This window comes from Glycine soja, chromosome 3, assembly GCF_004193775.1.
Source record: "Glycine soja cultivar W05 chromosome 3, ASM419377v2, whole genome shotgun sequence".
NCBI lineage: Eukaryota > Viridiplantae > Streptophyta > Magnoliopsida > Fabales > Fabaceae > Glycine > Glycine soja.
This window is the reverse complement of record NC_041004.1, coordinates 2121646-2147990: the sequence shown is the minus strand read 5'-3', so window position 1 is coordinate 2147990 and position 26345 is coordinate 2121646. Positions and strand designations below refer to the sequence as shown.

Sequence of the window (26345 nt, the reverse complement as noted above, 5' to 3'; positions counted from 1 at the left end):
ATAAAATTCTTAAGTCAACACAAATCTTATATGAAATAGTATATTCAAAGTTTTAAATTAATCTCATGAAATAGTATATTGAAAGTTTAAAACTTTCAGTATTTATAGTCATTGAAACATAACAGAGTCAGAAAACATAATTTTTCAAACTATATTCTAATATGAAATAGTATATTCAAAGCTTCAAAGTGCTTGAGCTTAAGGAGGGTGAATAGAAAATAAAACCTGAATTAGTCTCATTATTTTTGGTTGTGAAACATTTTTGTTTTTAAGGGGAAAAAAACTTAGCAAATTAAACCTAAAAAAAAATATAAAAAAATGTTATAAAACGTATTACTTTCATAATTCGATTATTACACGGACTCATGTTAGAGTAGCTTTTAACTTAAATTTTGTAACAGAAAAGCACTTATACAATTACAAATCACTTTTTTTAAAAGCACTTATTTTCAGCCAAAACAAACACACCAAAGAACTTTGAGAAACCGACGAACGACGAAGGCACGATGAGCGCAGAGAATGAGAGTAAGAAGACACAGTTCTGTTGCATTTCCCACGAATTCTTCCGAACAGCGTCCGCAAACCCTAACAAAATCGCAGCGATTCACGCTTCCGGCGTGGCCCACCTTTCCCGACAGTTTCACCGCGAAAATTCCACCACCCCCAACTTCGACGGCGACCTCGCCACGCTCTTGGAGAAGCGCGTCGAGTCCACGTCTCCGCCACTGTATCATGGGGACCGCTCCTTCACTTACTCTCGTGTCTCGAACGCCGTTCGTTCCCTCAGCTTCCGCCTCCGCTCCATCCTGCTTGGTGCGGATGACCCGCACTTGATCACAGCCCAATCTCGAGGTTAGTTATTCACTCAGTGATGAAACACTTTTTCTTTTGGCAAATGTTAATTTGTTAATTGTTAGTTAGATAGTTAGTTAGTGTTCTGGTTAAATTCGCTGGTTTAGTTAGTGCACGGTATCCCGAGGTATTGTCCGCTCTGCTTCGGTGGGTCGAGGCAGAAGGGTGATTATAAACTGCTCTTGGCCTTGATTCCTAAGCAATGCGAGACTTCTGGGTGGGACACAAAAGTTAGATAGGTAGTTAGTCAGTTAGTTTATCTATTAATAATAATATATATATCTTTTGCCTTCCAAAAAAAAAAAAAGTTAGTCAGTTAGTTTTCAACTCTTAAGATACTTGTTTGTTAATGACAACATTGAGAATAAAACTCTCATGTGAGTTTTTCATGTGCTGTTACATGGTCCATTAGAGTGGGCAAGCTAGTTTTATGGTGTGTTTGGGTGGTTGAAGTTGGTGGGAAAGTGAGGGAATGAGTTATTTTTCACTTTAATATTATGAAAATATGAAATGCTTATAAGAGTGAAGACCACGAACATTACCTTGGCCTTGAGTAGAACTAGGTTCCAATTCCTTAAATAAGGTCTTGGGTTTGAATCTTGTGAATGAAAAAATAAATGTGGTTGGGAGGGGAGACCCCACTAAAGGTGATTAGCTAGACTCCTAACAGATATTAATTATTGACAAAACTGATGGATATTTCGCATCTATTACATGGTAATAAAAATAAGTGAATAAGGCATGATTGGATAGTTAACTTGTGTTAAGAAAATAAATATGTGCTTCCATTTCCTCAAATATCTTTAGAAGTTTTTGCAAATGCTTGAATCTTTTATGTGTCAGAATGGGTGGCATACTGTATTCTGCTGCAGGTAACGATAGTGTCAACTGTGAAGAGGGAACTGTACAGGCACCTGAGTCCTTGGAAACTGTCATGCCTAGTGAAGGGGTTATGAATGAATCAAGTAGAGAGTATAGGCCAAAGATTGTGGGCATTTATATGCCTCCTTCTGTTGAATATGTTGTTGCTGTTCTTTCAGTACTGAGGTGTGGGGAAGCCTTCTTGCCTCTGGATCCGTTTTGGCCAAACGAAAGAATATTGTCTGTTGCTTATTCTTCAAATGTTGATCTCATTATAGGGTCCCAATCTTCTTTTGGGAAAAGCAACTTGGACAAGCTTGATGAATCACATTGGCTGGTAAAGTCAATTAATTGTCCTGTTTTGAATTACTCCATTGATGAAAACATTCAAGTATGTAGTGGTCCAACAGATTTAACATGGCCTTGTGCCAATGAAAAACGAAGATCATTCAGCTATCTGATGTACACATCTGGATCAACTGGAAAGCCTAAAGGAGTGTGTGGCACCGAACAAGGTAACTCGTTACTGTGGTTTTCTGTAGCTGTTATTGAACATAAAAGCAAGATTTGTTTACTAAAAAATGTTAAATTACATTGTAACCCCTATTAGTTTCCCACTTTCCCAAGTTTTCTTATTCCTGTGCTACACATGAGAAGAAGCATGTCATATTTGTCAAAACCTTCTGATTGTGTTCCCAAGTTTCTTTCATATTATGGTTTTTGACTCTTAACATAATGTATTATTATGATTCTTATTTATTTTGACATCCTTAATGGATAATAGGAATTATAAAATTTTGTATGAAGTAAATCAATGTTCAATAGTTATAGTTCTACTTTTTTGAATTAAACATCTTGTTTAGATGTATTCTCCTATCTGGAGATCCATTCAGTTTTATGCCAGGGAGCCCAACCATATATACTTATTGTGAGGTTTGGTATGGAAGCAAAAAGACTTGTAAATGGTCTTCATTGATATAGGAAAAGCTTGAGATAGGGTTCTGTTCTTCACAAGCCTAGTGGGGTGCGATCAAGTACCTTGCGATCTCAAGGAAGTATGTCGATCCTTCAATGATGGTCATCCATGCTCCACAACGGTGAGGAGTGTCACTTGTAAGGACTCCAACGCTCAAGTCAGTATTGAGTAGATTCAAGAGGCGAGGGATAGAGAGATAGCATAACTTGAGGTGCTTAGGTTAAGGGTTTTTTTATAGCCCCCCTTTCTTATCTTTAGTCCTCTGTGTGGACAACTCATCTGGTCCTTCTTGGGCCCAACCCTAGTCCAGAACAGCTCCCATGAGAAATTTTGTGGAAGGATATTCTTATAGAAAAGAGTTCATAATGCAATTATGCATATTCGAGCTATAAAAGATATGTATTATGGATTTATGGTTATGGGGCAACAATTAGCATGCAAACTCTTGGAGGTGTAACATAATATATTCCTGTAACAGTGTAACAATTAGCACATGGACTCTTGGAGTTCATAAGTGTTCATCTTTTATTGAAAGTTATTTATAATTTGTTATCAAAACAAAACAATTTCCTCTCTAAATTATCTGTTTTTAAAATAAAAGTTTTGTATCCATAATTTTATTTTATTTTATGTATATCAGTATACATATTGTGATTTTGATATGTTACAATTTGTTTTACTTTTGCATTCTCGCTAGGTCTTTCAAATCGCTTTTTATGGATGCAAGGAATGTATCCTCTGAATGGGCAGGAACTATTGTTGTTTAATTCATCAGTTAGCTTCATTGACCACCTGCAAGAATTTCTCAGTGCTATTTTGACTGCTTGTGTGTTAGTCATTCCTCCTTTCAACGAACTAAAAGAAAATATATATTCTATAATAGATTTTCTGCAGGTATGGGAGTTCTGGTTGTGCTTTTTTTATTTATATATTGCCAATATTATCCAATAATGTTACCATATTTATATTTTAAATATCACATACGATTGGGAAGCCTTCTGTGTTCTGTTTGTTTCTATCACAGTATCAGTTAGTACTATTAATTAAATTATATTTCTTTCAATTTCTTACTTTGCCTGTTATATTAAACGCTTCTGTAGGCATATTTTGTTAATAGGCTTACAACTGTTCCATCACTAATGAGGACTATTCTTCCTGGATTGCAAACCCATGCTAACATGCTGGTTGAAAATTCACTGAAATTGCTTGTGCTTAGTGGTGAAACTTTTCCTTTGACCTTATGGGAGATGCTTTCAACTATATTACCAAAGACATCAATCTTAAATTTATATGGAAGTACTGAGGTAAGAGCATAAGGTTATCTTTCTATGGTCTGAGATTTTCCAATAGCGTTCATTATTTACATTTGCCAACTGGTTCCAGTTATGACATTCTTGCACTCACAACTTTGATATAACATTGTTTTTTTTCAATGTGTCAAGGTAATTTCAAAATATTTCCTACCTTCTGTCTTGTTTTTGTCTTGCTTTGTTACTGCAATTCAGTGCTTATGTAGTCAGTATGTTAGATATTATAGACCAAATGAATTAATTAGAAACAGAGTTGCCACTTGATACACATAGCAATTATTATCACTAACTACTAGAACATCTGCCCTGCTGCTGCAATGATAAAAAGGGAGGGAAGGGGGGAAGGGTGGGAGTGAGAACTGAGATCACTTTTATTGCATTGACTCATTCATTTGTTTCCACCTTCGAAATTACTACACTTCATGTAGGTATGGACAAGGTTGTCAAACTCAAGACTTTAGGTAAACTTGTGGAGGCTAACTTGACTTGTAAAATTTACTCATAAACTCGTAAGAGTTTACCTAGTATAAGAAAAATATTGAAACGCGTATAAAAAAACATACATGCGAATTTATGAGTTTTAGTCTATTATCATTGACTAATGCATTTGTTTTCTTTTTCTCTATTATTTTTTAATGCAAATTTATGAGTTTTTGTCATGGTGCTTGTCTTGTCACAATACACTCTTATAGTCTTTTGTATAATTATCATTGACTAATGCATTTCTGTTTCTTTTCCATTTTTTTAAACTAAGGTTTCTGGTGACTGTACATATTTTGATTGCAAGAGGATGCCATTGATTTTGAAGGAAGAAAAGCTAACCAGTGTTCCAATAGGTTTACCCATAACTAACTGTGATGTGATGATGCTTCTTAATGAAAATGGTGCATCAAATGAGGGAGAACTATATGTTGGTGGCTCTTGCATCTTTAGGGATTACTATAATGAACCTAATATAATGTCTGATGCATTTGCAAAGTTGCCTCGAAGTTACGCTTGCCAAGGCCAATTATACTTTAGAACTGGTGATTTAGTCAAACAGTTGCCAAGTGGTGACTTTGTATTTCTGGGAAGAAAAGACCGCATTATAAAAATCAATGGACAGCGTATTGCCCTAGAAGAAGTTGAAGAATTACTAAGGGAACATCCGTATATAAATGATGCTGCTGTAGTTTGTCGAAATAATGAAGCAGAACTTGTGCTTCTTGAAGCTTTTATCATATTAAAGAAAAAGGAAAGATCAGGTGAATTATTAATACCTGCAATCCGAAGTTGGATGATTAACAAACTTCCATCAATTGTAATTCCCAACCGTTTCTTCTTTATGGAATCATTTCCTGTGTCTCCAAGTGGTAAAGTTAATTATGAGTTGTTGGTTGGCTCAGCACTATTGACAAAGAATGTCAAGGATAAAGTTAGTAACATCGACTGCAGCAATCTTCTGCAACTTATTAAAAAGGTATCGTTTCACTTTTTTATAATGACAAATTATCTTTTGTGTCTCAACGGAAATCACAATTTCTCCTTGGACCTCATTGTATTCAACTATACTTTGTAAATTGAATTTTCATAGTTTGATTTGAACAATAATGTAAGCTGTAAAGTATTTGACATTTACTGGCATGCATGACTAGATACCAAATTCTAATTCATTTTTTCTCCACATTTTTGGAAAAACTCTGATTAAGAGACTCTGTGCTTTGATTTTATCGCGTGCCTCTTGTATCTGAAGAACTTCTTACCGCTGGCTAGGAATGCAACAAATGAAAAGGAAAGGTAGTGGGGGAGAGTGGGTTTGTGTCTGTCTTCTAAAAGTGCTTGCTTCAATTTTCATAATTTTGTTTTCTGTCTGTTAGTTACTCTACAAAGCCTGTAGACCCTTATTGAAGAGACTAGAGGTTGTGAAATGCTTGAGTGCTTAACCCACTCAGCTGATCTATATTTATATAGACTTAGGGAGTAAATACAATGTGAAATTTACAAGAATATTAATGAAGGTCTAGTACCTATGTACATGCATGTGAATTCCTAGATACATGAATATGTGACTATTCTTTGTTGGAACAACTACCCATACAATGTGTGTAATTCCAATAACCCTTGAGAAAGAAAACAACATGAAAATATAAAATCTGCAATTGAAAGTTTCCTGTTGCCCTACAAAAGAGAGAATGGGTGACAATATATTAGAGTGAATGTTGATAGGAGCTCTCTTGTTGTGGTAGTCTAATTTGATTGGGAATAAAATGACATTATGTTATTGCTATAAATGAAAGAAAAAAAAAATGTATGGCCATGATTTTATTGAGGCCTCTATGACCCAGTGGCTACAAGTTCAAACCTTGCAGCCCTGTTCTTATTTGATTTTTTAGCACAAGGTATGATGGGTTTTTACCTTGTCAGCATTGTCTTTCTTGGCAATATTCATCTCTGAAGGACTGATTTATAAGTCATCTTGTTCGGTTTTTTTATTTTTTATTTTTATTTCAAGCATGTTCATTTTGTTAATTTCACATGACTGCTTGTTTTCCTTTAGGCTTTCTTGTTTTGGAGGATTCTTCATCCTTTTTCTCTTGAATAAAATTTCCTTAGAAAATTGTGACTGTTCTGCATATACATGTCTTTCCATTGTGTGATCTATGATGCATTACAAATGATGAATGAGTTTATGAACCTCTAATATAATGAGACATTTTCTATATATTTCATTTGTGTATTTCTATGCATATAAATTCATGACTCCTAAACTATTCATGCAATAAATTTGAGTCCACTAAAGGTATTTTCTTCTGGAAATTCAGTCAATTATTATTGCTTATTAAAGATTTTTCTGAATAATTAAGGATTTTGATTTAATAATTGCTTTAACAGGCGTTTCACGATGCTTTAATGGTTGAAAAGGTTTGTAATGATGATGATTTCTTTATGATGGGCGGTAACTCTCTTTCTGCTGCACATGTTGCTTATGGTTTGGGGATTGACATGAAATTTCTTTACTATTATCCAACTCCTTTTAAGCTTTGTATGGCTCTTCTCCAGAAAAAAGGATCATGCTCTTTGCATAACAGGCTGGATTGTTGTAGGCAAATAAACACAGACAGACAAGATAACCATATTTCTATGAATCATGCTGAAAATTCTAGTCCTCTTGAGTCAAGGATGATTTTGAAAGATAATGATCATGATTCTTTTCCTTCTAAACGCTTAAAGAGGGGTTTGATAGATGTTACATCATGGGGTGATGAATCCTTCCCGTGGTATTCCCCTTCACTATTATCATTCTCATTTAGCCGATGCAACAAGGTGTTGTATAAAGGGAAGCAGGCAGTAATTGATACAAACCAAACAACTTGGTCTGCAAATGTTCCAAGAGGCAGCAGAGGTCACATGAACAACTTTTGGAAAGTTTACCTGGAATCTTGTGTTGATGCTTCCCCAATACTTGTGTTTAAAGGCACAGACATTTATTTGTTCATTGGATCTCACTCTCATAAATTTCTCTGCATAAATGCCAGAAGGTAAATCTGTTGCTACACATTTGTCTTATTATCAATCTAAAGGATCAAAATTTTGTGTATGATTGAATTTTCATTCTATAGTTTAATCTCCAGGTTCTGATGAAAATTTGCATACCAGCAATAACTCATTTTTTCATCTAATATTTGACCAATTGTGCAATTGGCATCATGATAATTTCTTGTACACTTTATAATCTTTTAGTATAGATTGATGTATGATGTGGATCAGATGGGATTTGAGATCCAAGTGGGTTAGGAAAAATCCATTGATGGATTGGAGGCAATTATTATTAGGAGTGTATGTGATAGAAAATAACTTATCCTATATTAGCAATTTTGTATGAGTTCTTTCTGTATTAGAAACTGCAGGATGGAGAACAAGAAAATAAGTCATACCAGAAGAACAAGAAAACTTCAATTATTATTAGGCATGAGTTCAAGAAAACTTCAAGAAAACTGCAGTGTGTATGAGTTCTTTCTGTATTTGAAGTTTGTGGACAGAAAATAACTTATTCTACATATGTAGAATACTCATAAGTCATACCAGAAGAACAAGAAAACTGATCAGGGATGCAGAACAAAATTTACTATATCATATGTTCTGGTTTTAAAATTGTTAAAACTTAAAATATCTTAAAAGATTGGAAAATTTAACTACTAGTCTACTATCTAAAATTTAATTTGCACAATCTTGCAGTGTTATGCTTGAATTGGACAAGAATAGACATCTCTGTCAATGTTGCATTATTCCTATTGCCTAAAACTACATCAGTGCTTGAATTATACATACATTTTATATTGTTATATGCTTCAATTGCTGTAATACTGATTTGCTTTGTAGCTTATAAATAGAGGGTTAACAATGTAAAGCTCTTCGGCCATAGCAGAGGCATTCACTATTTATGCTAGAACTATATTTTGGTTTCTATTTTCTGTTCTAGCACTACTAAAGTAAAGCTGCTACCTAATAATTGGTTTAGTGGTTCTGTCCAGTGGGAGATCAAACTAAAAGGACGCATTGAATGTACAGCAGCAATTGTTTCTGATTTTTCCCAGGTTGATTTTCCTTTGTTATTAAATATTAAGTTATTCTAGTCCAATAAGATTATAAGATTCTATCCATTTGTTCTAACACATGGCATTTCACTAGGTTGTTGTTGGATGTTACATGGGAAAAATACATTTTCTTGATTTTTTGAATGGACGCATCTGTTGGATTTTCCAAACTTCTGGCGAGGTATCTAGTTTTAACACTCAAATTCCCGTACTTTCTTGTTTGTGGTTTTATGGTGTCTGCCTTCTTTCATCAAGTTTTTTTTTCTTTTTTATTTTAACACGAATAGGTTACTGGGGTTGAGGAAGTTTCAGTCTTAGAAACACGTTCGACATTCCAACACCTCAAGCATGATTGTCCATGTTTCATTGTTTGTTAGAGATGTACTAAAGTCATTCATATCACTTCACCTAACAACCTAACTGCTTAAGCTTTTGGGTAGTTAGGTTATTAAAGCTTCTTTGAACAAAGGCAGGCAGTCAAGAGTTTGATCCTTGTTGCCCCATTTTTCTAAATAAAAATTGAATCTCTGGACATAGTAAAAATAGGTCATGCATTTTTGTGCGTCGTGTTTACAATAAAGGCAGATATGTAAAAGATAGTTGGCTCATGATAATAATAAATTCAGCATTTTATTATTAGCATCGTATAAAATGCTAAATTTTTTGTAACCAGTGAAAACCTGTTCACTTTGACCAAACAAAGTCTTATGTGAAATAACCAAATAACATTTTATTCTTCCAAATTTTTGTGTGGGAAATATTTGTGTGGAAAGAATTTGACTGAGTATCTTCATTTCTTTAGAGATGTTGGTATATTACATTGTTAATGATTAAAATATTGAGTGATTCTGTTCATCGATTCTCTTAACTGTTCTGCTCGGGCTGTTTCAAGGGAGTTTCCATTTCTGATATGCAGTGGCACAGCAACCTTGTGGCATTTATTTTTCACATTCCTTGTATTTTTTGTTTTCTATTTTGGAGGATGTCTTATCCTCCCTCCCCTAGTTGTACCTTCCTTTGTTTATCTGTATTTTTTTTCATTTATTCATTGTTCATACAGAGGGATAAGCCTATTGTTATTATTTGTTTGTTTGTTATTTGACTTCATCATAGTCCCCCATTTCCCTTTCTTCTTCTGTGGTCAATTTCTAATTATGTTTTTGAACTCGTGAAGGTAAAAGCACAGCCAGTTGTAGACACATGCAGACAATTGATCTGGTATTTTTTTTTTTCGCTTCTCTTTCTATATAGTAATGTTATTTGTGGTATTTGGGTAATTCAGGAATGATTATAGGTTGACGTATTTGTTTTTACTTTGATCTCTTCTCAGTTTTATATTAAATACTGGATGACTTTTACCGGTATGATATCTTCCTTCAATCCTTTTGTCAATTGCCACCACATCTAAGTTGTTTTTTTTCTAAGTTTTTACAATCTACAAATCTACTTTAAAATATACCCATGCAATACTTCTCTTCTTTCCTCTAATAAAATTTCTTTTCTAATAATATAAATCATTAAAATTAGTAATCCTTGTGCATTAAATAAGTTCGTACTTTTAACCATATTTAGAATCTAAACATCACCACGTTAAAAAATTTTAAGGTTAAAATGATTAGTAGGTCCCTGAACTATTTTAGATTTTTTTAATTACGTCCTTAAATTAAAAAAAAATGTAATCGGATCTTTCATATTATAAAAAAAAATTGGGTCCCTGAAGTTAATTTATGGCAGCTTTAACTGCAAGAAAATGACAATGTGTGCCGGTTTTAAAAACCCTAGGGATCCAGTCACAAGTTTTCCAAGATCAAAGACCCTATTATAATTTTTTTTCAAGTTTGAGAACCTAATTAAAAATTTCCAAATAGTTCAAGAACCTGGTGATTAATTTAACCAAATTTTAATTATTAGACTAGAAGCAAGGGTGGAACTTCTCACTGCAGAGTTCATGTTCAGAGTCTAATAGTGTATGTCAAATAATACATGTTCCAATGTGTCTTATTGTCAGAAGTCCCTGATATATTATATGTTAAAAAGATATGTTACATGTAGCTTGATTGGAAATTTTGTAAGTTTTTAGCATGGTTTTATGTTTATATAGGTGTGGCTCACATGATCATAACTTGTATGCTCTTGACTACAAAAAACATTGCTGTGTGTACAAGCTATCATGTGGAGGCAGTATATATGGGTCACCTGCAATTGATGAGGTGAACTTTCCCTTCTAAATGACATAATGTATACATATTGTTAAATTAAAAATTACTAGAGTTCTTACTAATTTTGTGTAGGTTCGTGGCTTGCTTTATGTGGCCTCTACCGGTGGTCGTATAACAGCTATATCAATATCGGTATGGTAAATTTATAAATCAATTAATATCCATGCATACTTTTAATTTCTTTAGTGGAGCTTCAATTCTGTATTTATAGAGTGCCTTGTTTCCAGATACCCAAATTCCAGCCTTCGGATTTAGTTTCTTGTGAAAAAAAATTTGTACAAATGTCAGCTTCTTCCCTCTTAGATTCAGAGGTTTTCATTTGTCGGTAACTCCATTAACTATGGTATTTTATGTTTATCTTGCAAACTGAATCATTATATATCCACAGAGGAAATAACCTAAGAAAAAAGAAAATGTGAGGAAGCAAGGAGTTTAATATTTAATGTTTGTCTTCCAAACTGGCAATTACTAGAGATTTATAGAGGAAAGAACAAATAGAAAAAAAAAAGTATAAGAAAAGAAACAAGGAATTTACTAGAGTGTTATATTGAGAGAATAAAGTAATCTTGTCAACTAAAGGTATGGGTTAAAAGAAGTCTACCAAAACCTCTTAGCTTGCCTTTGACAGGATGACTAAGGAGTTAAACAGGTACACTAATGTTAAACATTTGGATTGTCCTGCATTTTGACAGCTTAATGAATTATAAATTAGGATTTTGTAGCTTGCCTGGTGTTCAGCACTTGAGCTATTTCATGCACTTCAATTTATAGCAAATCTGGTATAAATAGGCACATATTTGCTTTTGCGTAGTTCTTTTTCTTGAAACAGCTTTTTATGCCTAAAGCTTTGATGATTGAATTGGAATGGATGAGAAAAAATATAAAAAGTAAATTATTGAAGTTTTTTAGTATTGACCCAAGAGATTAATCCTTAGTTTGAAATTTGAACATTAGATGCATTAATCTGCTAATGTTGCTGAGTGTTGAAGTTGACAACATGCTCAAGTCAATAGAGCTATTGGCCTAAGCAGATGAAATAATCCCTTTTCTGAATCCAGGCTTCTCCATTTACTATATTGTGGCTACATGAATTAGAAGTCCCTGTGTTTGGTTCTCTTGCTGTCGCCCACAATGGAACTGGTATGTATTGTTACTTTGCCTTTTGATTATATTGTATGTCTTTCTAATTATGTGTGTCCTGTGTAAATTTTTGTCCTTATAGCAGTATGCCTTTTCCTGTTTCTTTCAGTAATATGTTGCTTGGTAGATGGCCATGTTCTTGCATTGGACCCAAATGGATCCATTGTTTGGAAGGTATAAAGTATGGACCACATTATGGTTGCAATCTAAATTATATTCCAGGATGAAAGTAATTTTAACGTGCTTTTTTGCTGATTTTTGCTCAGAAAACAACTGATGGTCCAATATTTGCTGGGCCATGCATACCTTCTGTTCTTCCTCATGAGGTACATCAATCTCTTCATGGATTTTACATAGTCATTTCTTAATCATTTTTCCACTTGCCCCCTAACATCCTTTTGTCAAGATTATTAAAAGATTGTGAAAGATTATGTTGGTTTCTGTTCAGGATACAATATAGTAACAACTACTAACTCATGGAAATGTGTTCACTGAATTAGTTTACTCTTAGTGCATCCAAATAAAGGATATTTGTATACAATAGAGTTATCAGGTGAAATATATTTCCATCATTATAAATAACCAGTGAAAGATTTATTTATATTAGTACTTGTTTTTTTTGTTCCACCTTAGGTGCTTGTATGCTCCAGAAGCGGAGGTGTGTACTCATTCAAACTGGTGAGAACTGACAGATAAATTTGTTTCCTTATTTCTCTTTTATCTTTTTTGTGGATTTTAATTTTTACTGTATTAGATTCATGACCAGCTACTTTTTAACTATATTTATATTCCTTATCTGAGATCAAAGTTAATTGCTGAATCTGTATATCAGTTTATTGGCTGCTTGGTATTAGCAGTTTTTCTCCCTCCCCTTTCCCTTTTTGACGATGCTCCAATTCATTTTGTGTTATATTTCATAGCTTTAGTCTTACATGTTAGTATGCCATGTATTTTCAGTAAATTAGATCAGGTTAGGAGGCAAACATAGCTTGAAATCTTATACTTCTAGCAACTGTTGTGCATTCCACTCCCACCTCTCTCTTCAAAAGAAAGAGTAGAGATGAATCCACATATCCACCTGATGTTGGCAATTGCAGACTAAAGAGTGACTTATGATGTTCTTTAATGCTAATACACAGTTTGGTCATTTTGAGGATTATAAAATAGTTTCTTGACTCTTGCTTAACTGTTTAAGTTTTTTTTTTTAAAAAAAAGTTAATAGACATGCATCTGTTCAAATCTTGCAAAAGTAATATTCATTCTGCCTTTGAGTATATGCCAGTGGCATTAAAAAAGTATTTAGTGTTGTACAGTCGGTGATGCCTTAAATCTGGCAGTTTAAAAATATTCAATTTTCAGCGTGTATTGATTGGACAAACATCTATTCTATGCTCTAGCACTTTAAAGAACACACAAAATTGTCCTAAACTGTAACTAATTTGAATGTTCGTTTACTTAGTTTTAATATTAGTGAACTTGTACAGGTTTTCTTGAACACTGAAAATAAGATAAACCCATTCTGTATAAACAATATTAAATCATTGTCCCATGTAAAATTGTGTTACCAATGCGTTGGTTCAAGTGAAAGGGGTTCAGGTTACTTATGTTTTGTTCTATATGTTGGATTATCACCAGGAGAAAGGGGACCTACTGTGGGAATACAATGTTGGAGATCCAATTACTGCATCTGCTTACGTTGACGAACACTTGCAGCTGGAGTCTGATGCTTCCCATTCTTCAGACAGGTTAGCTTTGTTTTCTTAATTAAATAAAAGAGAAAGTGCAGTTTACCAGTAATCAACTGCAAACTATGTTTTTACCCTTTTTTTCAGGTTAGTTTGCATTTGTTCCAGTTCTGGAGGCATACACCTTCTTCGAGTGAACATGAATCACTCCGAAGATGCAAATCAACAAAGACGGGATGTGCAAGAATTTGCAAAGCTAAACTTGCCAGGGGATGTATTCTCTTCACCTTTAATGATTGGTGGCCGGATTTTTGTTGGATGTCGGGATGACTACTTGCATTGTATTGCCCTTGAAATTCCAAAGCAACATGAAAGTTAAAAAGCTTGTATAGTTTCAATTTTGTTGCACTCTATTGAGTGGATTGATTCTGTATTTAAAGTCTGAAATCTATGAAAATCCAGGCATATATAGGCAGGCTGTAACCTAAGCTAGATATGCTTAAACAATAGTAGCTAAATTAAATAAATATAAATGTATGAATGAATAAAAAGGTATAGAATGCAGATCTTGGTGGGATAAATTGGAGGTGACTTTATAGATAAAAATTTTCATAAGGTTGATTAGTTTTGTTTTGGTCATTTAACTTTTTAATTTTAGTCGTTTTAATCATTTAACTTACTATCGGTTTCCAATTGCTGAAAGTGTGTTTATGATCATTGCAAAATGTAAAATACTAACATTACTTTCAAGTTGAAGAAATTATCAAAGTGACTCAAATTTAAAAATTAGAGGGCCTAAATAAATCTGTTAAAGCATAAAAGAATAAAATAAAAGTTAAAAATAAGATTAAAAAAAATCAAAAGTATATTTTAGTCTATTTTAAAAAGTATTATCAGTGCAACTCTAATTATATTGTTTTATGAATTTTTACTCATATTTTTAATATAAAAAATCATTTATTAATGTTTAATCAATAATTTAAAGATGTTGATTTGTAAAAGTCTCAAAGTTATAATGTTTAGATATTTATATGATAAAATTAAAAAAATAATTCTATTACGCACCCAATTTGAAAGGAAGGAAAAAGTATTTTTTACTCAAAACCCAAATTTTCTTCATAAAGGTAATTCTAGTTGAAGAGTATGATCATTAATAACAACAAAGCTTTCTTTCGAGTATTTAGGGTTAGTTTAAATATATTTTTCATAAATACTTATAAGAAAAAAAAAAGAAAAATGAATAAGCTTATTCAAAAGATAAAATTAACTATGTATAAGTTAAAAAGAAACTTTGAGAAAACTAATATGAGAATTATTATAAATTAGCTTATGCATAAATTAATTTTATTTTATGAGAAAACTTATTCATTTTTTTCTTTCTTATTTTTTCATGGATAAAAGACCTTTAATATTAAAAAAATTAGTAATCATAAATAGATTGATAATACAATATTAAGGAAGTTTAACTCAATTAATCGATACGTAAATAGAGCATGTTTAATTCCTATAGATTACAAAATTCTTAATTCAGTTATATATATAAGTTTCAAATTGAAGATTACACATTAAGGACACACTAATCTTACCTATAAAAAAAAGTCATAGTAATCTTATGTGATTTGATAATAAGGGGGGAAAAGCATTTAATGAAAAATAAAAGTAGTTATCCTAAATTAGTTATCTTATTAAATTAAATTTTATAAAACAATAGTTGTAAAATTTAATTTAATGCAAATTTTACAACAATATATAAAATTTAGTAGTACGTGCTAACGTTGTTGTGGGCTGAGTTGAACAGAAGAGATTTAGGCAGCCCGAACCGACGATGTTGTTTTTAACTGACAGCAGCACAAAGCGAACACTAACACTAACGTGAAACGCGTTGCGTTGTCGGAAAATCACCCTCACCTGGTTAGTTCCACTTCTTGTTCCCTTTTCCCCCTTTCACTCTTTGTTCTGCTCATGTTACTCATGCATTTCTTACCCTTTTTTTTTTGTTTTCTTTCCATTTTACTCGACCCCATCATTCTTTTTTAGAAAAAAAAAGAAAAAAGATCCAATTTTTGGTGGGGTTTCTGCGAATAGAAATCTTGGATTTTACACTTCCTGTCCTGGGATGTGTTTTGTTTTAGAATATTTTTTGTTTAATTTAGAATTCAGTTCGAAACTCATGTTCCCGGGATTTTCCCTATTAAAATTGGTCCTCCCTTTCATTACAATGTTGTTTTAAATTTGCTTTTTTTTTCTCTTTTAATGGTCTCTGATTGTTACTACAGGCAACTCTCTCTTTAGGGTTCTTGTTTGGGGGGAGGGGAATGCCTGTATGTAAATATGAATTTGTAATGGTGGATTCCCTCTTATATCAGTTTTGCATTGATGCAGTGGATATTGCACCTTGTTATAAATGAATATTCGCATATGTCTATGTGATCATTTTTTATTGTCATTCAATCATGGATTCTCAAATATGGTCGAATTGTTGACTTTTATGTGTTGGGTGATTTCTAATTGTTTGAAAGTGTAAAAAAAGTTCACTCTAACAGTTTGTTAAAATTAAATTGTATTTCGAAACATATTTAGGGTATTGACCTATTGCCCTGTTTGAAAAAATTACCCCATAAGCATTTAAAGAAGAAGAATATAAAAAAGCAAAATGAATCAAACATCTTTCATAAGTTAAAATTAACTTATGAACTTTAGCTTTTTGGAGAAGTTAGATCAGAGAGTTTCTAAAAAGTTGAAGTACATAAATTGATTTTAACTTATGGGAAAAGTTTAATTTATTTTACCTTCTTTCTACTATTTGTACTTACAGAGGAGTTTAACTAAACAGGGCGTAAGATGTAGATGTTGTCATTCGTGATAAGCTAGCTTTTAACCAATGATTATGTCTAATCTTTAGGATTTAGATGCATGCATATTTGAGTTTTATTTCAATAACTAAAGAATTTCTCCTTTTGCATTCATATGATACAAATATTTAGTAACTATATGTTATCCTCTAAAGGGGTTTTAGTATACCAATTTGAAGGTTTTTAATGAGTGAGCTGAAACTTCTGTTTGAATCATGGATATTTAAGATCACTGTGGAAGTCTCTAGGTGATGGCCGGTTCAGAACCTGTTAGGGCAGAGGGAGAGACTATGGCTGTGGATGCTGCCCCAAGGAAGCCCCGGATTCTACTTGCTGCGAGTGGGAGTGTTGCTGCTGTCAAATTTGCAAATCTTTGTCACTGTTTCTCTGAATGGGCAGATGTAAGAGCAGTTTCCACAAGTGCATCTTTGCATTTCATTGATAGAGCAGCAATGCCCAAGGATGTAATTCTATACACGGATGACAATGAATGGTCTAGTTGGAAGAAATTAGGTGATAGCGTGCTTCACATTGAGCTTCGCAAATGGGCTGATATCATGGTCATCGCTCCATTATCAGCAAACACCCTTGGCAAGGTAATCACGGATGTATTTTGGTAAACAACTTAATTAAGTGCATATCGAATAAGTGCTTAGGTTGTTTCTACAATGGAAGAGAAAATAAGATTAAACTTAAACTATTTTCAAAAGCTATTCTTGATAGCTTATTAAAATAAGCTATTTTCATAAACTCTCTTAAAGATTTAGGTTGTTGTGCCATAAGGAGGGATAAATACCAAGGACATTTATACCAATGAGCCATGAGAAACTATAAAAGTAAACTTGATACCACACCTTAATCCAAAACCTTAAGGTTTAGGTTTATGGGTCTTCTCCTCACTTATATGGTGTTCAACTTTTTCATTTTTACCCAATGTGAGACTTCACCTCACACTTGTACTCCAACTATTTCTCCCTCAAGTGTGAGTTTCTTCCACATAATAGTCTCCCCCTCGAGCAGAAGCCATTTTCAATCCACGAGTATTCAACGGTGACCCTTAGAACTTAATCGTAGCTGCCCCGACTTGTCTAGCCATTACTGCCAACTTTTAGTGTTCAGTTTTTGTGTGTAAATCTTACATAGGGCTTACATGCATGTTTCTGTTTAAGTACTTAAGCATTTACAATTGTCACTTCCTTCCTTTTCATTACTTAAGTATATGCCATTGTAGATTGCTGGAGGGTTGTGTGACAATCTACTGACATGCATCGTTCGAGCCTGGGACTACAGCAAGCCATTCTTTGTTGCACCAGCCATGAACACTTTTATGTGGAACAATCCTTTCACAGAGCGGCATCTCATCTCCATTGATGAGCTTGGCATTTCTCTCATCCCGCCTGTTACAAAGAGGTTAGCTTGTGGGGACTATGGCAATGGTGCCATGGCTGAACCCTCTACCATTTACTCAACTGTAAGGCTCTTCTATGAGTCTAAGGCTCAGCAAGGTAATGGTGATATCTGACAATGTTGACAATCAGAAACAAGTATGAATGGTGTGCTAGGACTTGTCTTGATCCCTTGTTTTATTGTATTTGTATTTCTCTTACATCTAGTCTGATAATAGGTGGCATGTTTTATTTAGGACAAAATTTAGATGCAGTTGCTTAGGTGCTTTTGGTGCTGTGCTCTAATTAGAAATGAAGTTTCTCCTTTGTAATTTGCAAAATAAAGGTTTGTATTAATACTTATATCAGCATAGTTTAAAACTCCAATTATAATTGGAGAACACCACCAAAAACACCTGAAAAACTGCATCTAGATTTTTTTCCTGATATTTATTGTAGAGGGAATGTGCTGCAGACTCCTTTATGCCTCGTAGAGTGATGCTTGTATACTTTCATTAGTCACCGGACTAGTTGGTGTAGGATCTTATACACCCTTGGATATGTGCCCATGTAGCATCATTTCATGTGCAATTTTAGAAACACTAAATTGTTTCGCCATTTGTAGAATGACCTTAAAAATACTTGAAAAGCATGATTCGAATGAGGATACGGCATTTTACAAAAGATGGCTTTGGTGTCACAAGCTAAACCAGTTAGTGACTAAACAGCAAGCCACAAAATCTGAACTTGCTAGCAAATAGCAATCAAACAGCAACTACGACATGAACTTTTTTATGCAGAAAAAACCTGAACATTAGAGTAGATAATGGCCTTTTAATGCCACAAAATGCAAACCTGTTAATAACCAAACACTAAACATGAAATGAACTTATGAACATGTAAAAAATCTTGGTGAATCATCTTCCTTGTGCATTATGTGATTCACAACTTCATTTTATACTACTATTCATCTATTCATCTATATGAACTTTACCTGTTGTTACTATGGAATTCAAATAGCTGAGCGATTTTCAATAACCGCAGTAGTGGCCTAAATAGTGGCTTTTCGGTCGCTATAGCAGCACTGGCATAATATTAGAATTCAAAAACCATATTTACTCCTGAAACATCATTGTTTGGCTAAATATTTCTACAAAAGTTACGTTTGTTTTGACCTCTATTCCTTCACACATTACATAATTATTTTTTATCCTATGTTTTGTTCTTTCTTCTTCCTTTAAACTTTCCACTCAATTCACATTTTGCGGTTTTTTTTATCTAATTTGTTATGTACTTTTTCTATTAATTTCTGTGATCTTTCATTTTTTGTTTTATTACTATGTTCTTATTTCTCTTAGATTGATGATGATTGTGTGTGTAAACTATGAATTATTATTTATCATGAATTTCTTTAACTTTGGGTTTTTTGAGTATTTATGTGTAGTATGAAATATTAAGTTTGTTCTGTTTTGAGAATACATGTGTAGTATAAAATATTTAGCTTGTATTATAATATTTAAAATAGCGGTTATCTCACTTCTCCATCGCATTTGGAGTAAATCATACAAGTATTCAAAATCTTGTTTTTATGAAAACCATAAATATTGTATATAGGATCGAATTTTACTTGAAAATCGATAGAGTTATTATGAACACAAAGCTCTCCCTCTAACACAATTATATACTAAAAATTCAAATTTAAGATTATTAGTTAAGTTGAAACCATTTCAAGTTAGTTAATCCATACACTTGTAGGTCCAAGTGTTCAAAATCATGTGAAATAGAAAAGTTAAAAGAATATTTGTGAGCGTTGAGAAAAAGGCCCCCTGTAATTTACGATGTCACCACTGTGACGGAGCAAATTTAAATCCCTCCTTATGATAGTCAAACATCCAATAGACAATATTCAAAATATCTATTGTTTTGGGAGAATATGTTTTGGCAAATCAATGAATAAGATTATTTGCAGTAAAATTGCAAATAACTGTATCAAGTAAATGAGTTGAATTGCTAAAAGAAAAAGTTGAAAAGAATTGGTGAAATTAATGTTGTGCAAACAAATAATGCAACACCCTGAAAATTATAATTTAATTATATATATATATATATATATATATATATATATATATATATATATATGTGTGTGTGTGTGTGTGTGTGTGTGTATTTTTATTTTTCTGAATAATTATCTGTAATTACTTCTCTGTGATTGATTTTTTTCTACCGTTAAATTGTCTACATTGTTTTATTTAAATATTGACTGCTGTGTTTTAATTAATTAAATTGTTTAGATGTTGCTTGAATTCACTTGATTTCTAAGGTTTGTCTGATAATTTAGTATTCGTGAAATTTTATCTGTAAAGTTGCAATTTGCATGATAAATGGCTAATGAGGCTAATGAGTAGTTAATGAGTATGAAATCCAAAATGAACATCTCGTATTACTCTCTTATTTTATTTTTCTACTTTCAAGTATAATAATATAAAAATAAATTATTACTTGAAGAAAGCTGAACAAATCTCATTCATGATCAATACAAAATTCTTCACAATTCAAATGATGAGATGTCACGGTGTCGGAGTTTATCAATTTTAATCAAACACAATATGCCACCAAACCTTTGATTAGATTCTAAACCCTAAACCTTTAATTGCTCAATGTGGATTAGATAAATTATGCACAAGATATCAACTACTTAGTCGCAAAAGTGAAGGAATGATGCCAAGGAAGACCTATTTAGCATTTACAGGTTATGTCTATTAGGACGTTGATATTTGGAATAACACCCAAAAAAATGTTAATGTACAAGCACATGCTAGTTGACAAATTGAGTTTATGTCGATTAAGACGTTGATATTTGGCATAACACCCCAAAAAAATTTAAAAGAATAATGTTAATGTCAAACACCTACTAGTCAATAATTGATGGAGAAAGCATGTTACAATGTCGCGTGTATGCATCAATTTGAAACGCTAGTTTCAAAGCCATGCGTGTATGCATCATTGACACCTGATGTCATTATCACAACACAACCACCATTGATATTCACATCGCAAAAAAGCACAATCTGATCATAAAAACTTGATAAAATCGTGTATGTAATGACATTGTTTTGAGTTTTTATACTCATTAAATAACAAATTATTATGTAATACGTTGTCACCATGAAATATTTATCAATTTTGTTGATGATCAATTTTGATTGAGAAAAATGACTAATTTTATTAGGATTTTAACTCTTAATTATATTTTTTTATCCATAAAATCTAAATATAATAACTTTTTTAAAAGTCATTTATCACGATTTCTTATTATTTGATTGTGTAATTTTTTTTATGTTGATTTAAACTCTAAAAACAGACTCATTTACATGTCATTAACTTCTTTTTATCATTAATCACAAGATAATTTGTCAAGATTAGTTTTTAAAGTCAAACTTAAGGAATTAAAAGTAGAAAAAAGATTATTACACTTTTATATTTTTTAAATGTACTAAACGTTTTCTTTTTTAATAAAATTTTCTCTTTAGTTACTTAAAATCAATATGATGTTAACAAAAGTCAAATGAAAATGATTTTTTTAATAGCTAAAGAAAACTTTCATTAAGAAGGTACAAGTGGTACCCCTGTCCATTTACAAAGCATAAGGTAGCAATAGCCCAGGTATTTGGCTGTGGTGATGCCAAATCTGTATCCCCCAACTATACAAAATGTGTTTCCCAATCATACTTGTAAGTGATCAATATCCCAAATCTGTATTTGCCCTATTACTCCTAGGTGATTTATATCCCAAATGCTGAAAATAATAAACTCTTAAGTTAATCTTTTGAAATTGATTAGCCAATTTAATCTCTGAAATTTTAAAAACCTTTCATTAGTTAGTGACTTTGTAAAAAATGTCATTCATTTTAATTATATTTATTTTATTCAACCAACTGAGATAGATTCCTTAAATATTTTAGTTAATTTTTTCACTTTAACTTTTCACTAATGTAAATTTCATTTTATAAATTCAAGACTAATGGAAATGTTCAACCTATATAATTTTGAAAACTAATTTGGGAATCCATTCCATATGAAAAACTTAATATATATTTTTTTTTCTGTTTTATGTCTTAAAAAATCTATTGCCTTTAGCATGCATGGTAAGTTTTATAGCCTTCTAAGAATCCCAATCATAAAAAGCCAAACTTAAATCTTGAAACATATGATTCTTACAATTTAATAATGAACAATGCATATCTTTTATCAATGTAAAATTTCTAAAAAATCTTTATTGTGCTTTGCTTTGATTTTCTTGAGAGATAAAGGAAACAAGATTTTTGCATCCTTGATTTTTTTTTTCTATTCCTTCTCTTTGATGATGGTTAAGGTTGAAAGAATACTCTAATATCAAGAAGTAAATCAATTACTACTCTCATCAAACAGTAATTATTTATTAAAGTTATTCCATTTAAGTGTATAATCCATTTCCAATTTAGTTCATAATCATTAATTATATTTATTAGTTATTAATAAGTCACATACATTTTATATGAGACACTAAATCTTACATGCATATCAATTTTTTATATAAAAAAAACTTGAATTTTTAAAGAAAAAACTTATATGAAATTCTCATTATGATTAATGCACAAAAGAATTTTCACATCCCAATTTATATCATTATATTTATTTGAGCTTTTCTGTTCATTCACAAATTATACTTCAACGAAATTATGTTTTTCATAAAAAATAGTAATGATTTATGAATATCTCAGCATTTTAATCATTTCTCTCGATTTTACTCTTCCTATATTATATTTATATCTTTTCTCTCTTTTTTCTTATTATTTGGTATCGATCCATCAATATTTTTTTATTAAAAAAATAAGATAAATAAGGAGAATTGCAATTGCCATTTCAGAAAACTTTTTGAATTGGATATAACTTTTGATATCGTATTCATGATGTCCTTACAAGCCCAAAGTTAGTTGTTTTTATCGTATAGACAAAATGTAATGTGAAGCTTTTGGACTTTCCATTCCCCTTGTCAAACCAAAAGAGATTTCACTTATTCCCCATTCATTTAGGAAGTGACTGGGCAAACTCTTTCTCAATAAGTTAGTAATAAATAAAAAAGTGTTTAATCCATATATTTTCGATCAAATGTGATTAAAAAGTTTGCACTTTTATTTTGATAAATTTGTTTCTCAAACTCATAAAAAAAACATGTAAATTTAGTTCTTTCTTAGTTTAAAAATATATTATGAATTTAAAGAAGAGAAAATAAATCTATATTTTTTTAAAAGTTTAAAAGCTAAATCTTTCGATGTAAAATGTTTTTAACCAGAAATATAAAAACTAAAAATATTTTTTCTATTATATATTAAATAAAACTTTTCCTTTAATAAGTTCATTTTTTAAATAATAAAAAAAAAGAACGTGGCTTTGCCCCCATTACTACCATTACATTAGTATGCCTACACTGTGTCACTGTCACCTTATTTCCTCCCTAGTCCCTAAATTTTCCTTTAAAGCCAATCCATCATCATCAACATGTACATCTACGTAAAAAAAAAAAAAAAACATCATCAACATCAATTAACATGCTCGAACACTGCAAATCCATTGCCTTTTGAATGGTATATGCTGCAATGAGAAAAACAAATACTCCAGAACGTGACAAATTAATATTCATAACTTAAATTATTACTTGCTTTTCATTGTTGTTTATAACCTACTCAGATGTTAATTAAATATGTGAATTCATATTAAATATGTTGGAATATTTCTAAATAATATTATTTAATAATTAGATTAATCTTTACATTATCAGATAATATCAATTATAAATATAGATATTTTATCTTAATTAAGAGATGAATATTAATTATTTATATTTTTATGTGAACAAGCAGTGGTTTTAATTTTTATAAATTATTGTTTTTTTTTTTACGTGGAGTTTTTCTTTGTTAGCCTATTGTAAAAAGAATTATGACCTTTAAGTAAGCTAACAAGTCAAATCAAAGCTTATATATAAATAGGTCAAGTTAAGTCTAATTTTTTTTATTGTAGATAACATATTAAATTTAGGCCTTAAATTTGATAAACATATTAGGCATATTTATGCAAATCTTTAATTTGTTCTACTTAACTTATTTTTACAACTGATTACCACCATTTTACCTGAAATGGTAATGATCAAACTCCTTGAAAATGTTTTCTTTGACTCCCAATCCAACAACAACCATAGATATTTGCTACCAATCAATATCCACAATATTAAAGGTAGCTAAGACCAAAGTTCAAGCATAAAAGTGGGGGGACACCATTCTATATGATGTTATCAACATACTCTAGTTGTTCCCCTAACTTAAACATTTGGAACCAAAGTGCTACTAAACAGAAAAATTGTTACTTAAATCACTTCACAAATTTGATCTTGGGCCTCCTACATTATGTTTCTCCTAATTAGAGTAACACTATTCCTATTATATGTGTCAATTTAATCCATATAGTTCGTAAAGAGCCAGTTGGACTTGAGAAATTATGTATCCTTCTCACAAATAAGGTATTCTTTTTTAGTTAACTGTGTATTAGAATTTAAATTAACATTAAATGAAAAGATATAACAAAATATGTGACAAATTACAAATTGTAGAAGATAAATGGACTATTTTATCTAAATTTGTTGCAATTATGAAGATGGTAAGAAAAATACTCATAATTGCCAGAATAATTTCATATTCTTATTTTGAGCAAAAATAAAAGAAATAAATCGAATAAAAAAAATAGTGTGAAAAAATGGGGCTTAATTTTCTCTCCAAAACTTATTTATTTTTATTAATATAAAGATAAAGATATAAAGCATAAAAGTGTAGACGAGTAGACAACATACAAATTCAAATTCTCAACGGTTTCTTTTTAAACTTTACGCGATCTAATAACAATAAAAAAAATACTTCATCTTATAAATAATAATAAAATGTAACAAAAACTCATTGTGTATAAGCATTGGACTTTTGGTGGTCATGCAATTTGTTTTCAAACTACAGAAAATCCAATTACCTAAAATATAGGAACCATACCTCCCTCCCTTAAGTACACATTCTGCAAAGTAGGACCCAAATTGTTATTAAGGAATAAGATATTCCCATTGTGTTTCCATTCATCATCCAGCTAACCCTAAGCTGGATATTTTTGTCAAGTGATCCTAACCCAACAAATGGCAATATGTTTTTTCAATGTCCCTACCCCAGTTCAAATAAATTGATTAATAAGACAAAAAAAAAAATCAAACTTTCTTTGTAAACTTTTACATTAAGAAAAGATGCACGATAAATTATTTTAACATGCATAGACATTTTCCAAAGAATAAGAAAAATATCTCACCTTAACAGTGAAGCAACTGAACCATGACATGATATCGAACTTATCTTAGCCAAAGATGGATGAAAAGTAAACAACCTTGTTATAGAAAAGGAAGAAAGGGATAGGTAAGACTTGAAACTTAAATTTCATTTCCAAATAGTGTGTTTAAGTATAACTTTAAATGCCCATTTGTTTGTATTTTTGTGAAAAATGTACCCTTTTTTTAATAAAACATGTTCTTTTAATGAATAATAAAAACATTTTTAAGAAATTATAACAATAAGATAGTTTTTTTAAAAAAAAGGTAAAAGAATAAATAAAAAAATTTAAACATATATCAATGCTTATATCGAAATTAAGATCATAATTTAAAGTTAAAAAATTCAGTCATTTTTTTTTAAAAAAATTATACTTATTTCACAAGAATAATCATATTCTAATTATCTTTTTTCCAATATGAAGAGAGATAAGAAAACAAGAAAAAAAAGTGTGTAATAAAAGGAATAATATATATAATAGAATAGAAAAAACAGAAGGAAAAGAAACAAATATAAAAACTGTTGTAAAAGTAATACTAATTGAAAGAAAATAACACTATTGGTTGCACAGACACAGAAGGACAATGGTAAAGGGAAATTTAGGTCCCTGAATTCCTTCTCATAGTTGTTCTGAAAAGTCAAAGTAACACATTATTTTTCTCGAAATTTTGGTGAGGCAGTCTAGTGGATATGGTAGGAGTAAGACACAGACATAATTAAAGCAGCCACAAAGAGACAAATTACAAGTGTCATCAAAGCACTGGAAATAACAACCTCCATTTTTTCACTTTGCTCCCATATTTTTCCTTTACCAAACGGTCCAAACTGTCAAGATTCAACACCCCTTGACATGTAATTTGACAAATGTGGATAATATATTGTTAACATTTTTTATTAGAAATTAATGGTTATGTATGTCATGTGACTGTAAAAAATTTATGCCGCCAATTAATAAAAAAAATTGCTGGTAATATAAATTATGATAAAAATTAATATTCTTATTATATATAGTGATTTTTTTACAATAACATGATCAGATTTTTTTCATTAACAATAAACTGTTAATACATTAAGAAAATCACACTAGAGATATGGGGAGA

General features: G+C 31.3%; 2 protein-coding genes across 9 annotated transcripts; both read left to right on the top strand.

Annotated features, from left to right (window-relative positions):
• Positions 1-392: 392 nt before the first annotated feature.
• Positions 393-14198, top strand: LOC114405834 (putative acyl-activating enzyme 19). Of its 6 annotated transcripts, XM_028368343.1 has the most exons (18): positions 1784-1899; positions 1992-2050; positions 2124-2228; positions 3387-3583; positions 3790-3993; positions 4754-5458; positions 6871-7517; positions 8498-8573; positions 8668-8754; positions 9748-9791; positions 10675-10783; positions 10865-10924; positions 11851-11932; positions 12042-12106; positions 12199-12258; positions 12566-12610; positions 13568-13677; positions 13765-14198. In XM_028368343.1, the coding sequence occupies exons 3-18, from the start codon at positions 2174-2176 to the stop codon at positions 13994-13996; spliced, it is 2778 nt and encodes a 925-aa protein (XP_028224144.1). In that variant the 5' UTR covers positions 1784-1899; positions 1992-2050; positions 2124-2173; the 3' UTR covers positions 13997-14198. The 6 variants fall into 6 exon arrangements, with proteins under 6 accessions (XP_028224140.1, XP_028224139.1, XP_028224141.1 ...); XM_028368339.1 differs by adding an exon at positions 393-852 and having other exon boundaries at positions 1725-2228; positions 7039-7517; XM_028368338.1 differs by adding an exon at positions 394-852 and having other exon boundaries at positions 1725-2228.
• A 1199-nt stretch (positions 14199-15397) lies between these two features.
• Positions 15398-18538, top strand: LOC114405833 (probable phosphopantothenoylcysteine decarboxylase). Of its 3 annotated transcripts, none has more exons than XM_028368337.1 (3): positions 15398-15528; positions 16718-17065; positions 17701-18538. In XM_028368337.1, the coding sequence occupies exons 2-3, from the start codon at positions 16721-16723 to the stop codon at positions 17989-17991; spliced, it is 636 nt and encodes a 211-aa protein (XP_028224138.1). In that variant the 5' UTR covers positions 15398-15528; positions 16718-16720; the 3' UTR covers positions 17992-18538. The 3 variants fall into 3 exon arrangements, with proteins under 3 accessions (XP_028224138.1, XP_028224136.1, XP_028224137.1); XM_028368335.1 differs by having other exon boundaries at positions 16698-17065; XM_028368336.1 differs by having other exon boundaries at positions 16649-17065.
• Positions 18539-26345: the final 7807 nt, after the last annotated feature.